Genomic DNA, 15504 nt, shown 5'->3' on the forward strand with positions numbered 1-15504 from the left:
TAAATAGGCAAGTAAACACCCATTATTGGGCTGGACGGCATGTGTATGTAGGAAAAATAAAAATCAAATGTGAACAAGGGGCAAAATTGAAAATTTTGTAAATTAAGCATATAAAACAAGACAAAATTGAAAAATCTAGAGATATCATCATTCTTCTTCAGAAAAAAACGCCATGGGAGGTCTGAAAGTTGCTGTTTTTCATAGTTTGACATATGTGAGTTCAATTCTTGCCATGTTTTTTGGACTTTTACAATTAGGTCCAAGTGTTTAATTCATTAGTTTTTGATTTTATGGACAAAATTGAAAGCTACCATTGATAAGTGTTGGTTGTTTATGATGAACTAAAATAGATTTGAAGCTTTTACTTTGTTGTTTGATGATTTTATCAAGTAATTTCAATAGAAATTGATTTTAGAACCTAATTGTAAAAAAGTTGTGAATTAAGGTTTAGTGTTGAAATTTTGATTTTTAAAGGTTGTGTAATAGTTTTGAATGATGGAATAAAATGTTAATTGAGAAAAATTAGCTTAAGTGATGGGCTAATTGAGCAAGGACTGAATTGTATGACCAGTGAAATTTAGAGGAAAAATGGTAATAAACATCTTGAACTAAAACAGTTTTGGACAGCAGCAGTAGGTTAACTTTGAAAAATCAACATAAATTTTAGAAATTGAATCAGAGGATGAAAAAAATATTGAATTAAATCTTATTGAGTCTAGTTTCTTATAAAAGAAACGGTGTAAGCAATTGAATTGTAAGTTATGAGATATAATAAATTTTGTGAGACAAGGTCAGAATGAATTCGGGTTCCCCTGTTCTGACTTTGGAAAATCACAAAAATTTGGAGAAAAATAATTAGAGGCTCAAAATTATATTTTTAGAATCCCTCAAGATAAACCAACAAGAACATTATCCGAGTTCTGTACTGTGAGATAATTAATTTTAAGTGAAGAGAGGTTAGAACTGTCGGATAGTGAAACAGAGGAAACTTTAATGAATAAACTGTACTAATTGGCTAAACCAAAAATTCTGAAAATTTTATGGTGGAAAGATATGTGAGTCAAGTTTCAGGGAAAATTTACGGATCTTAATTTGGATCTCTGTAGCTCAAATTAAAAATAATTTAGTGACTATGACACGAATGGACAGCTTTAAATAAATTTATAAGTAAATAGTGAGATCATAGATAATGTTACTTATAAGAATGCTATATACATTTAGGATGTGGAATGGAGAGGAGGAGGAGGAAAATAAACATATGAATTTTCAGCTAGCAAGGGTTTTGTTGGGTTTTTCACACAAGAAGAAAAACATAACTAAGTTACCCGGATAAAATATGAAGCTCTTGTTAAAGCTAGAGCAACAAAGTAATTATTCCGGATGAAATATGAAGCTCTTGTTGAAGTTAGAGCAACAAGGTAATAATTCCGGATGAAGTATGAAGTAAGTTTGAGATTTAAAGACTTAGGAATTGTAACCAAACGAACAAAAGCAAATGGGATGAAAAATTTAGAGAAGTATTTCATATTTCATCCGGGTAACATACATACTGTTGTTTGTTGCCACCCTTAATAGGTTTACATTTAAAATGGATAATTTGTATGTTTTAGACTCAGGGACTAAATTGAATAAAAGAAAAACTGTAGGGACAATTTTGTAAAAATGTCAAAAATGACCAAAATGAAGGAAATGAATTGTTTTATTATTTAAATCATAAAATTGAATGAAACTATTAATTTATTTATAAAGATCCGGGTGACTCAAATATGAGACTTGAACGTGAAAAAGAAAAAGTTTTTGGATTAGTAAAACTATAAATACGAATAAGCAATAAAGTAAGTTCGTGCAACTTGAATTGAGTTATTGAATGTTTAAATTATACATTTATGTGACATGAATGTGAATTGAATGTTTAAATGTATGTTTTGGGCTTTAAGGTGCCAATAGAGGGACATTATGATTATTTTCAGAATATGAATAATAAATTATTCAGAATTATCTGAAAATGCTCAGTAAACTCTGGTAATACCTCGTACCTTATTCTAGCAACGGATACGGGTAGAAGATGTTACAGGCTAAAGAAAAAAAAATATGCACTACGAATTTAATTAAAATTGAAACATAACAATTAAAAATGGTTCTCTTAAAATATTATAAAATGGGTAACTTTTTGATACATGGGTGAAATTAAGATTTTATACCCTTGAGCGTAGTTTGTTTTTCAAAAATTTAAAAATAAAAATGTGAAAAATTTAACCCACTTATTCACTATGTGTATCAAATAATTACCTTTAAAAAATATATAATATTTTTAATTCAACGGTAGTAAGGGGATTGAGACTGTTTATTTTTTCGAAAATAAGATGGCGTACTTTCTCTGTTTAAAGGAATGAGCTGCTTTCAGAGTTGTGGGCTTCAATAACAGGCTCAACTTGCTTGGTTTTACTATTCTTATTTTTTTGCTCTCATTAGCTGGATCAGTTATGAGAAAGGTGGCCATATGTTTAGAATCTACCGAGACTTTCAGAAAGGTTGCAGTTCAAAACACACAATGCAAACCCAATCCAGACAATAGATTTCAGTATCAAGTACAAAGATGGGCTTTCAAGTCATCCCAGAACTTCTATCATAACTTTCAACCATCAAGTTAAAACGAAGATCTATGCTACAAGCGAATGTGCTATATGCAACCACTGAATTTTAGGAATGTTTATCTACTTTCGATTTCGGCCTCGACTCTTCTTGTTTTTCTTAGATTTACTGTTTCCTTGGGGTTTGGAATTGAAAGTAGTTGCTGAAGCTGGCTTCTTACCCTTACTACATTCCTCAGCCTTACTTATACTCTCTTCCACATCACAATGATCACCAGATTCTTCAGATGCATGGTTGCCGTCTTTTACCAAGTAGCCTTGCTGCTGCAGGAGAGGCATCATTATAGACCACCCTGAACGCAGCTCCTCGCAAAGGGCACCAATTATTGGAACGCTACATTCAAGTTTCAGCTTACTGAAAAGGAAATGGAGAAAGCAGCGGGAACTTGTAAGGAAATATGCTTTCACTAATCATGTCATGTAAAATGACATCTTTCAACTACAACTGGAAAAGCAATGCACGATACCAACCTCGGTTCTAGTTCACTATGCAGTTGATTCATTAGATTGAGCACGTTCATTGCATCCCTTGAAAAGTCGTCGTCTTCACCACCTGCAGGTTTCTTCAGCAAATATTCTTTTGTTCCAGCATCTATTATGGAAACAAGTTTTCCTAGAAACACCTACAGAAAACGGTGATGATGAACAAACAAAAAACAGCAATAAGAAAGATTATAACAGTGTAATAATACTAGAAATATAAAATACATGGAAAAAGCAGCAAGACATCTGAGGTTATTTAGTAACGTGCATATAATCATTACCATTAGTGTTGAAGCATACGAGATAAAGGTCCTTAGATCTTTGATACCATCCACCACCGCTAATGCTTCAATAATTTCCCAAAAACGATCATGGTTAAACTGCAGATCACCAACATTTTGATTCTGTGTATTCAAATCTTGATCTGGCAGAGAAACCGAGCTTGAAAACGGAACAACCTCTGAGCTCATCCCTTCATTGTAATTGGCTGGAAGAAGTACTTCACAAGAGAAACCAGCAGTTTGATATTGAGAACATCCAGTTTTAGGGAACAAAATTCTCAATAATTCCTCCTTGCATGGGTTGAGCTTCATATCTACAAATATAGCATCTTTGCATCCAAATTTAGGACAGTTTCCATGCATGCTCACTATTACCAGAGGGTTTCCAATTTTCTTAAATGCATCAGCAAGCAGATTCACATCAATATTCAGACGATTATTTCTCTGCCTTCTCCGAAGAGCATCATAAAACTCCCAGGGCAGTAGTTCTGTAATATTCTTTTGGCCCAGCAAGTCAAAAAGTAAATCAAGGCCCTTGCCAAAGTTCAAATGAAGAGAACATGCAATGAGAACCAATCGCAAAACCAGCAGTGAATGGTACTCCTTCACAGCTATACGAGACTTCTTGATCCAATCTATGGTCTCTCTCTTACAAAACAGGAACTGCTGAACCATGTCAATTACAAATTTAACAATGTCTTCCAAGGATTGTTTATTAACAGCCACAAAACAGGAAGTTGAGCTGGGTCTCCCATCCTGGTATACAACCCATTCCACAAACGTCGTCTTTGTAGAGAAGAAGTATCCGTTGACGAAGGATAACAACATTAGATAGCGCTCAACAAGATACAAGAAACAAACCGGTGACATATAATCAGATATTGTCCTCCAGTTTACTTTATACGTATCTTGTAAAGCTTCATGGAACTTCAAAATAACTGGCTCGATACTCCCAATTTGTTTGATATGACAAGCAGCAGATTCAGTTGTAGTTCCTGAGCTTCTATTCTCCCCAACATATTCACTGATATTGTCAGTCGTAGAAAATGTAGGAGAACCTCTATCCTCTTTGAGATTCACAATGAAGTTCTTCCATGCGCTATTCCAGTGTAAACATTCAAAAATCTTCCCATAAAATTCAGTAGTAAGCTCACCAGATCCAAGAATTATCAACGCCACCTTTCCAATTTCCCCATATGACAAGCTATTACATTTTGATCCGGTCCTTTCCAATATAACTTCTTCAAGTAACTTCCTTGAGATTTCAGTTTCTCTAAGAGAAATCATGTTTTCTCTCAATGATTCTCGCCAATCAAGAGGAAATATATAGCCAAAGAAGTGCTTTGCTGACAGGTTGACGAACTTCATCAAATCCTTTTCTGCATGCTGGCTGTTCAGAAACTTGGAATTCAAGAGAAAACTTGCAACCTCATAGATATGAGTAAGAGACCTGCTTTGATTAAAAGATGACAAAGAATTCCGGTGTGAGAAATTATAGAGTAGCTCAAGCATTTTCAAGACTTGCAGGCCAACAGAGAACAATTCTGAACACCAATAACTCCTTGCAGCTGAGACAAATTGATGGATTGAAATAGAAACCTGCTTCTGGTTTCTGCAAACATGTTTGCTCTCCAGTTTTCTCAGCCATTCAGCGTCAGAATTCAGAAGATAGATAGGATTCAGATTGTTAAATTGCCTCCATACACCAAAATAATTCAAGCAGAAATCTCCATATCTTCTAGAATCATTAGTTCCATATTGGTTTTCAGCATGCTCAAGATACTCGAATATCTTCAGAACTTTATCCTTCCAGAAATTCCAAAAGTAGACAAGTGTCTCGCTGGAAACCCTGTTGTTATAAATTTGCTCTTTTGAATAGCTTGCTAGATCAAAGACCAATTCATCTATCCATTCATAATTCGATATATTTAAATGAAGGTGATGATCTAGAATTATTCGAGCAACTAACATTTCACCTCGGGTGCTCTTGTGCATCTGAGAAGCACTTAAATATTGTTTCATCAAGAACAAGTTGCTTGGCTTGTTCAGTAAAATGTCAGCCTCTGAACAAACAAGCCCATAAAACCAGTGTGACAAATTCTTAGCAAATGACTTAGCTTTTGATAGAAGGTTTTCTTTCTCTTTAAACTGCTTTAACGGCCACCCTGTGCTCCCAGCTAACCAAAGAGAGTTAGCGAACACAAACCAGAGAATAAGATGCACAGCCTCCTCATATTGTGCACCCTTCCCAAGCAGATCAGCAGCAAGCAGAAGGTCACCTCTCAACTTAGCAATATTTGCTGCCTCCAAGAAGTTCCCTGATTCTTCTTCCAATGATAGGAGCTCATCGAGGCATTCTAAGGACTGCAAGAATTTTCGTCTTGAATTCATGGAATCAAAAGCTCGGACATAATTGATCATTGCTCTCTTATCATTAATCTCATGATAATGATGGGCACAGTTCTCCAGAAATGTTTGCTTAAGCTCCTCCAAATCCTTACTTCTTTGGGCCATTTCTTCATCTGCTTTTGCATGTTGTTTCCAGTATTGAATGTATTGCAATCCCATATCAAAGAGTTTTCCTTTCGTACAAACAGACAGGCATTTTGAGATATTGTTGCCTTTTGCATACACCTCTGCTGCAGTAATGTAACATCCAGCAAGAACAAAACATTCTGCTGCTCTCTCCAGAGCAGATTCCCCACATTTTTCCAAATAAATCTGACCTGCATTTTCAAAACAATATTTTCAGAATCATAAATCCTGGTATAAACTAGGTACAAAGAGGGAAAATGAAATTGTACCCGCTCTTTCATACTCCTTTAACATGTAAAAGCACTCTGCAGCACGCTCAGCCTTGCCAATGGAATAAAAAATATCAGCAGCCTGCCTCCTGGCAATAGAAGCCATTTCGGGATTTGATCCATGCAATCGGTCAGCATTTGCCCTAAGTCCAAGGGCCTTAGCTAGTTTTTCCCCATAAGTATCATTTGCTCTTTCGAAGCATATTGTTGCCATCTCATAGTTATCCTGATGCAACAGCTGCAGGACACAAATTAGTGGGAGAAAAGAGTAGTTAGATTTGCACAAAGATCAATTCTTTGGAAAATAGAAGGATATAGCTTGGATCATGTATGAAAAATATTAACAATAGATTATAAATACAATTAAATTAATTGTGGTTGTGACCCAAATTCTTATTCTATTAGATGTTGATTAGAATTAGGTTTTCTAAACTTATAAATAGACACAGTCTATACTCCTTATAATCATTCGAATTCAACATAGTGAATTTTCTTTTCCTCTATCCGTGATTTTTTCCCAAAAGGGTTTCCACGTAAATCTGTGTGTTCTATTTTTCTATCTTTTCTTGCCATTATCGACATTCTATTTTTAACAAATTGAATTTACAAATAAGATTTATCTGACTAGAACAACCAGATGAGTTGTAGAACACCTTCTTAAAGCAAGAAACAGCAAACCTTATAACCACGTGACTTCCACTCTTCTGAACTACTTGCAACTTGCATTGCTTGTGCAAGAGAATCATCCAGCTTCCTAACTTGAACAAGGCACTTCCTTTTCCAGTAATTAAACACCGGCTCGGAAAACTCTTTGACATTTTCACAAATCCACAGCCTTTGCCTTGTGCGGGTGATGGCAACATATAACTGCTTCAATTCAGAGCACATAATGTTGTGTTTTGCCTGTTTGAAACTTGGGGATGGACAACTGGCATCAAGAAAGCCTTGCTCCTTCATGTATTCATATACAACTCTCCACTGATTCTTTAAAGGTGATGAACCAAAAAAGTTGTACAATAATACATCCTACAGAAATGTCATGTACAAAACTAATCATAACATGGACAAATCATTTTGACATCTTCTGAAACAAAGACTAGGAAGACGTGAAAAGGCTCCACTAAGATGCATGCAGACCCGACCAATTAGTAAATACAAATGGTAAACATATATATATATTTTTTTGGTGAAAGCCAAGCCAGCCAACTTGAGCTTAGGTTCTGCACTTTCGAGAAAGAAAACATTAGCTAGACAACACAAAAATATCAATGAGCATTTCTAGTAAATACAAACACTGACATGCATAAACTAGCAGATAATAGGATGATAGAAAACAAGGATATTTACTAAACCCAAAATACCTGAAACTCTAATCCTTTGCATTCCACTATGGTCAGAACAAGAGCTTGCTTGCCAACATACTTTAAAATTTCATTCTTGGCAGGATCATCACGTACTAATATGACCTGCTCTGCTCCAAATCCAACCATATGTGCCCCAGCATTACCACTGTTTGTGAATATTTTGGCAACTACATTGTCTTCCTTGTCAGATTCAAGCCAAATTGGGGCTTCCCCATATATAAGGCTAGTTTCAGGGCATAAAATATCAACAAATAAAGGAAAGAAATGGTAAAGAAGATCAATGACACTCTGCGCTAACCTCAGGACACCATCATGAGTACGAAAATTCTGGCTTAAGTGGAAATTTTTAGATATTTGACCCTTCTCCTTTTTCTCATGATTTGTTTCACATTTTGATTCCAAAACAAACTCCTTGTAGAAAAGGGATCGTATATCTTCAAACCTAAAATCAATACCCCTGGCAATAGTTTGTGCTGTATCCCCACAGAAAACAAAGCCTTCACTTACATTTTTGCAAACATGTTTGAAAAGAGCAATCTGCCTCATTGTAAGATCTTGCACCTCATCGATATAAACAAAATCCATGATGTCACCCTCATACCTTTCATTTTGAAGTCTTACATGAAGATCAACCACAACATCAGCCATATCAAACTCACCATTTTCTCCTTTCATTTTTTCGTAATCTTGAAAAATATCATATATCATTTGCCTCTCATGTGAACTTAAGGCAGACACCCGACCCTCAGATAGTTTTACATAATCCTCCGCATTGAGTCTACCATCATAGGAAGTCCCTGATCTCAGGCCCCCTTTTATATGAGACATTATCTCTGTGAAGACTCTGGATGAGTCAAGCTTATTTGTCAGGTTAGCATTAAAATGAGGCCAATAAATTGAACAAAACTTCTCATAGGTTACCTCCCTTGTTCTTATACAATTTCGTACCAAGGTTGGAGCATTTACAACTTCCATATTTGATAGCTCCCTGGCATCATAGAATTTCTCGAAGAATGAGTTGCCAATTGTTCCATCAAGCATAATCAGAAACTTTTGCAAAGTTATGACAAGTGGGTATGCCTTGGGAAGAATATCCACAAATGAATCGGGAATATCCTTGAACTGTGCTGCACCATCAGTATCATCAACATCTTGAAAAGCACCTCTAGAGAAAAGTTTCCACTGCTGACAAACCTGAATAACAAGGATTGTTAAACCAGGAAAAAATACATGCATCTAAATAAAGTACCCTAACCGGAGCGCTAATTAAAAGAAAAGTTGATCAAATTAATTTACATGGGAGTCAACAAAATAACAAACCATGTAAACAGTAACAAAGAAACCTGTACACTTTACCATAGGAAAGCAGAATTCGTTAAACATAGTCAAAAGACCTTCATAGATTCGAAAACTGAAAAGTCAGAAAACACTTTGCAGGATTATACAATAGAGAAGAGTTGCCAACAATTTTAGACAAAAATCTTTTCAATGATTTGTTTTGTACCAAAATTCAAAGAGAATATGCAAGATTATCAGCTTTTACATAGCAACACATCGAAGTTCAGTTTTCCACTCTAGGGTCTATATATGATGCTCTGACCATCAATTACATTTACTGGATTCTTTAAAAAAAGTTAATTTGATGTTCTACCCTAAAAGGAAGCACTTCCTGAAACATGCAAATGCTATGATTTAACCACAAACATGACAGGACATTTCCAAAATATTAGAAAATAAATTTTAAGAAAAAGGTTTCATTGCAATAAAACATAAAAGGGTGGTAGGACTTAAGAGTTCAGACTTCATAAGGTCTAAGCCTATCATTTTATCACTGCGGTAAACCATGTTGTATATCCAAATTTTTTTTTTTTTCTGTGCCAACTATAATTTCAAAGGTATTCATACTACCATTAAGCTAGCGCTTTATCTCATTATCCAACACACCTTTTCAATTGAAGAACATGATGTTTCACCGCATAACAAAGTTTAGGACTGACTGTGACAAAAGCTGGCGCAATGGAGTTGCTTCAGTGCCTCCAACACCACCCATATTTCTGTTTGCCAGACAGACATCATTAACCCTATTTGTGTTAACTGCATCAAAACCTTCAGTTGTTAACAGGTGCAGTTGCTCTTGCTTAAACAACTTCATAGTCAGCACAGTAGTCTTCCCGGTGCCTGACCTGCCTAATATAAAAGTGCTTCTTGGGAATAAAATTATATCACGTTCATGGTCTGTCACCTCGAATGGAAGTTCTGGTTCTCTTCCATCATGATCAAAGAGAAGGTGGCTCACAACACCCGATGATAAAGAGTAGAACTTCATCAGCAGTAAGCTCTCACTGACTTTTGAGTTCTCTAAGTAACATCTATTATCTGAAGCATTACTACCACATGAACTGTTTTTTATTTCATCTTGGCTTAAAGTTTTAAACCTGACAATATCAAATGAGGTTGTCCAACTTTTCGGAACTTCCAAATCCCTAAATAAATAAAAAAGAAGAAAAGTTAAGAATTACTGCATATAAGACATAAAGAATTACTGCATATAAGACATAATAATCATACTCAAGAAAGGCAAATTTCATATTTACATGTTAGAACTACCATTATGGTCATTACCCCTCCAAATATTTCTTATTGCAATGACAGATAAAATCATCTGTATACATTTTGAAGATGCCATCAAGGCGCTTAACCAGCCTCACAATATCCTCTAATGGCAAAAGATCCCAAGCCTTCAATACTTGAGTGTACCTCTGTTCCTTCACTACATCAATTGAGCAGACAATATAAAGATCTTCAACCTTAAATTGTTTCAAGACCATAGAAGAGCTTTCACAAATTAAATCCACATTTCTCTTCTTAGGCCGCCAGCCGCAGGAAAGTTTTAACAGAAGGTTTAAAACTGATTTCTGAGTCTGGGCAGATTTCACCTTCCCAAATGACTTTCTGAAGTTATCACTGAAAAGAACCTGAAGTCATAGAAAATGAAAATAAAATAATTCACCACTAAGTGTAAAATGTAATAGTATCTAATGCAATCTCGTCAACTAAAATAAGGATAAATCATGTCATTGTTAGCTTCCATAAAAAAATTTCATGTCAAACTTACAAAATTCAAACATGATTTCATGGCAACAAAAATAACTTGATAGACCTAGCATGATAACAAGTTTTAACCAGTACAAGTTACAACCTTCCACCTAGCATTCTTGAATAGAACACTATCGTGATTAAGCAAGTCATCAAGCTGATCAAAATCTTTCTTGGCATCAAATATAGCTTTAGCCAATCCCTTTTCTTCATCAGCATTAAAGAAACAATGACGCATCTTTGCATCATGCACTAAACCCTGCCAAACAGATTCATGTTTGGCCAGGGTTCTTCCATCCCCCAAAATCCAGAGGCAGTGCCTGAGAAAGCAAAAAAAAAAAAAACAAGTAATATATTGCAACTTATCACAGCAGTGCAGAAACTGGAGAGATATAAAAAAAGGTTAATCCAAGGAAATACCTAGCCCTCGTAAGAGCAACATTAGTTCTTTGAGCATTGGATACAAAACCAAGTGCTCCTGAACTATTGGATCTCACAGTTGATATTATTATAATATCTTCTTCACCACCCTGGAACCCATCAACTGACTTCACCTTCACTGCAAAGCCATCAGTTTTCTCATATTTCCTACCAAGTTTCTCCTGAATTGCGACAACTTGAGCAGCATAGGGAGAAATTATGCCAACGCTGAGTCTCTCTCTTGAGCTATTCCATGCTGTGTGAAAAAGCGACCAATATAACAAAAAAATCAATCTATACATGAATATTGCTTTCTGATTTTACTATAAAGTGAACTGGAAAGGCCTCATCTAGCCCTTAAATTGAACCATCTCCTTTAAGGCAATGCAGCGAAGGGCAGAAAATTAATCATCCAGATATAAGCAAAATTATATTAAAAAATATATATTATAGCATTACAAATTAAGCTCCAGATAATTACCTTTGAACAGAGTTTGCACCAATCTCTGCACAAGGGCAACCTCAACCATATTTCTGTGGCTACGCCCAGCATCATCCTTTTCTTCTCTTCCAGATACATTTATAAAGGAATAGGGGCCAAACATAGGCCACGGAAGATAATGTTTCTCGTAACTCTTATGCTTAACACCAGCTGCATCCAAGATCCTTTTATTATAGAAACACGCATTTGGGAAGAAACTGATTGATGGATGCATTCTGTACTGAATATTCAGTAGGTGCTTTGAATGACCCAAAGTAGTCAACCTTTGGAATAAACTTCTTCCAAAGCCAGCTTCATTAGAAACCTATAACGAAAAGATACAAATTGATAACGTTGCTTTCAGAAATAAATGAACGGAAAATTTGCAAAGGAATTTTGGAGATAAAAGAAGACAAGAAACCAAGTATAATTTACATACATTGCTTTGAACTGTGGCAGGCAATTGCCATTCGTCACCGATAAGAATTGAATGTACAATACCCGGCAGTTGCAGGGGTATGGCTGATTCACATTCTTTCAACTGCGCTGCTTCATCTATTACCAACACATTCAGTGGTTTCATTTCCAGTTTATATAGTTTATAAGAACTGCATGCAGTGGAAAAGAATAAAGAAGCCGTTTGAAAGCAGAACTGTACTAAGGAATCTTTGTTCCTTGCACTTGGCAGTTTAAGCTGACCAAGAGAATCACGGAGCCTTCTCAAAACAGAAAGACACTGGCTTCTTATTGAGCACAACAAGCGAGATGTGTCACAGAGATTTTGGGGAAGCAATTTATCATCTTTTGAAAGTAAAAGGAGCTCCTCCACTTCTTCAGAAGCTAAACCATCAAAAAACAGGCATGTTTCTAATGAATTGAGCAGGCCTGAAAGAGTTTCAAGGTCTTTGAAATTATGTGCCTGAAAGTAGATTTTGGGTATATGAGTGTGTAAAATTGACACACATCTTCTCAGTGGTAATGCAGTAGTGGCAAATCTTTCTCTTGCATATTCAAGAAATGATTTGTGTATCCCCTTCTTACCATCAGTTTCACTGCAACATCCTTTCTCCTGGTTTTCATCTTCTCTAACATGTTCCTGCTTTTTGGTTGATTCATTTTCTAAGAAAATATGGTACTGAGGAACACAATCTTCAAGAAAAGTAATCATTGAAGTAAAGCAGTGCCACCAACCTAGTGGCCCAAAGCACTCTGTAAGCCTTTTTACACGATAATCCAGAAATATTTCTTCAATCTCAGAATCAACTTTAAGACTCTCTTTACTGCCAAATAAGAGGATGTCTCCCAACGAACAAAACTGATCATCAGCTACAGAGCATGCTTTCTTAGCTTCTTTTACCAGCTTTAAGACACATGCAACTACTTCTGTAATTGCAATATTTGTCGGGGCACAAGTGAGTGTTCTGTACTTCATCCTCAACAGAGCAAACAGCAGCACACTAACAGTTTTAGTTTTCCCAGTTCCTGGTGGACCCCAAATAAGTTCCACATGAGACTTGTGATTGCACGACATTTTGTTGAGACAAGCAACAAGCGAATTCTTTTGAGATTCATTCAGTTTAGATAGCAAGTTTTTCAGAAAAATCTCATTCCAGTTTCCACCAATATCTGAAGAACAGAGACTGCAGCTTTCTGCCACCTACATACAACATGAAATTTAACAAAATTCATTCCTGCTAATATATACCATTAAAGCAACAATAAATTCCTCAAACATGGTCCTCAAATAATAACAATAAGTTTATGGAAACTGTTTATGAGGTTATATTGAAACACATGCCAAAAGGAAAATATGAAATGCAAAACTCATGGTACGTTAATTGTGCTGGACAAACGCAAGGTCTCAACTTGTCAACACAAAGAATAAGCATACTGCATGATGCTTAATAAACATAGCCACTTGCATCATAAGCAACCACTAACGATGAAAAGCAATTGCAAATTATCCAGTATAATGCCACATTTACAGAAGGAAACCTCAAACATATTTGCACTGTGGTACCATACCATGGAATCGGCGTGCAAAACCTCTTTGATAATCTTTAAGTTTCTTTCCATGTGCAATGCACTCCATATTCGTGTGTTTGTGGTTAGATTTGTCAAGTGAACTACAAATAGTGATTTCTGCGCTTCATCTTTAGAAACAAAATCTTCCAGTGCTTTCACTTTGAATGAAGTAGATGAGCTATTATCCTCATCATCATCCTCTTGGATATTTGTGACTAGGGCAAAAATCCAGGTTCTTCCTACCCTTTGCAAATCAGAAGCAGTTTCAGGTTTCACATTTGCTATGACAAAACATCTCCAGGCAATGTTTTGTATGGTTCCTTCTCACGATCACTGAACCTGTTTCTCCAGTAATCAACATTCACGTCAAGCAGCAATGTTCCATGTGACTTTGATTCATTAAGATATGTCACTTGGCGTATGGTGCTCTAGCTATAACTTCCATAGATGAGCGCAATGCTGCGCGTGTCTCATCCAACAAAGGCAAAAGATATGACCCAAAATATTGTTCCGCCGACTGAAATGAAACTGGAATCATTTCCACCTAGCAATTGAGATCAAATTGAAACAGATCAAATCAATCCATAACAGTCAACAGACTAACAATAGAGACAGAAGAAAAGTGGAAATAGTTTAATCCTTTGATTCAGAAAACCATTTTGGAGACTAGTGCAATAACAAATCTCTTATATCGTTTTCCTTGTCTTTCCAAAATAAATAAATCAAGGACTAAATTCATAACAAATGGAAGGCCTAAAGGTACTGATTAGATCAAACTACATAATTAAGGTTAAAGAATGCACTAACACACATGAGGCACATATGAGCTACTTACTTCAGCTTTTTTAACTGATTTTTCATTTTCATCTTAAACTTAAGGAAATTTCAACCTTTAGAAGCCAAGCTCAACCATTCAACAAATTTATTATGTTCAATCTTTATTCAGCTCTCTGGTTGAACTAAACAAGCTTAAGATCAACTCAAGGGCTTTTGATGTTCTGAGGTATTTTATAACGTGCACAACAACTATAGCAACAAAAAGTTCTATTAGTTAAATTTCAAAAGAGTTTAATAACAAGAAAATAACAGTTTATTGTGTTTTAGCTGCCATTAGTTCCTAATTCCCTTGTTAGCAAAAATTTCACAAGTCTTATACTCGATTCACTACCTACGTAACTATATGCCACTTTTAGCTAGCTGCCAATGACAGACTAAAAGCAAGACGTACACAATATAGAATGCAGAAATGGGCTAGGGCTGCAACACACATACACACAAAGAAAGTTTATTCCAGCTTACTGCTACAGCTATTTTTAAGTATAAGAGCAAACATTTTCAACTTCCATATAAAAGTGGATATTCCAAAAGCTGCAAAGAAAACCCATAAATAAGGTCTAACAAAAAAAGAGCACCAAAGATTCAAGGGTGATGATGATGATTATGATGGTGAACAAAGCAAGCTCACTTGATCCTCATAAAGATTATCGTTGAATATGTCTTCAAGAGACCATTGAAACACAATATCAATGAAACCCATATCTTTTTTAATCAATACTCAATACTCTGCTCACTTGAACCTATACCTCCTGTCGTTCCTCTGAATATCTGAAATTGTACCCGCTCTTTCATACTCCTTTAACATGTAAAAGCACTCTGCAGCACGCTCAGCCTTGCCAATGGAATAAAAATATCAGCAGCCTGCCTCCTGGCAATAGAAGCCATTTCGGGATTTGATCCATGCAATCGGTCAGCATTTGCCCTAAGTCCAAGGGCCTTAGCTAGTTTTTCCCCATAAGTATCATTTGCTCTTTCGAAGCATATTGTTGCCATCTCATAGTTATCCTGATGCAACAGCTGCAGGACACAAATTAGTGGGAGAAAAGAGTAGTTAGATTTGCA

General features: G+C 35.8%; 1 protein-coding gene across 1 annotated transcript; it reads right to left on the reverse strand.

The window, feature by feature from the left end:
- Nucleotides 1-2501: 2501 nt before the first annotated feature.
- Nucleotides 2502-15202, reverse strand: LOC108480582 (uncharacterized). Its single transcript, XM_053028563.1, is given in 18 exon segments — nt 2502-3006; nt 3123-3274; nt 3416-6141; nt 6220-6457; nt 6898-7245; nt 7581-8746; nt 8749-8777; nt 9528-9591; nt 9594-10066; nt 10206-10558; nt 10783-10999; nt 11100-11355; nt 11581-11905; nt 12020-13237; nt 13606-13892; nt 13895-14020; nt 14023-14149; nt 15071-15202. Coding segments are annotated over 18 exon segments (8469 nt in total). The 5' UTR covers nt 15143-15202; the 3' UTR covers nt 2502-2714.
- Nucleotides 15203-15504: the final 302 nt, after the last annotated feature.

The sequence above is a fragment of the Gossypium arboreum genome, chromosome 1, assembly GCF_025698485.1.
Source record: "Gossypium arboreum isolate Shixiya-1 chromosome 1, ASM2569848v2, whole genome shotgun sequence".
NCBI lineage: Eukaryota > Viridiplantae > Streptophyta > Magnoliopsida > Malvales > Malvaceae > Gossypium > Gossypium arboreum.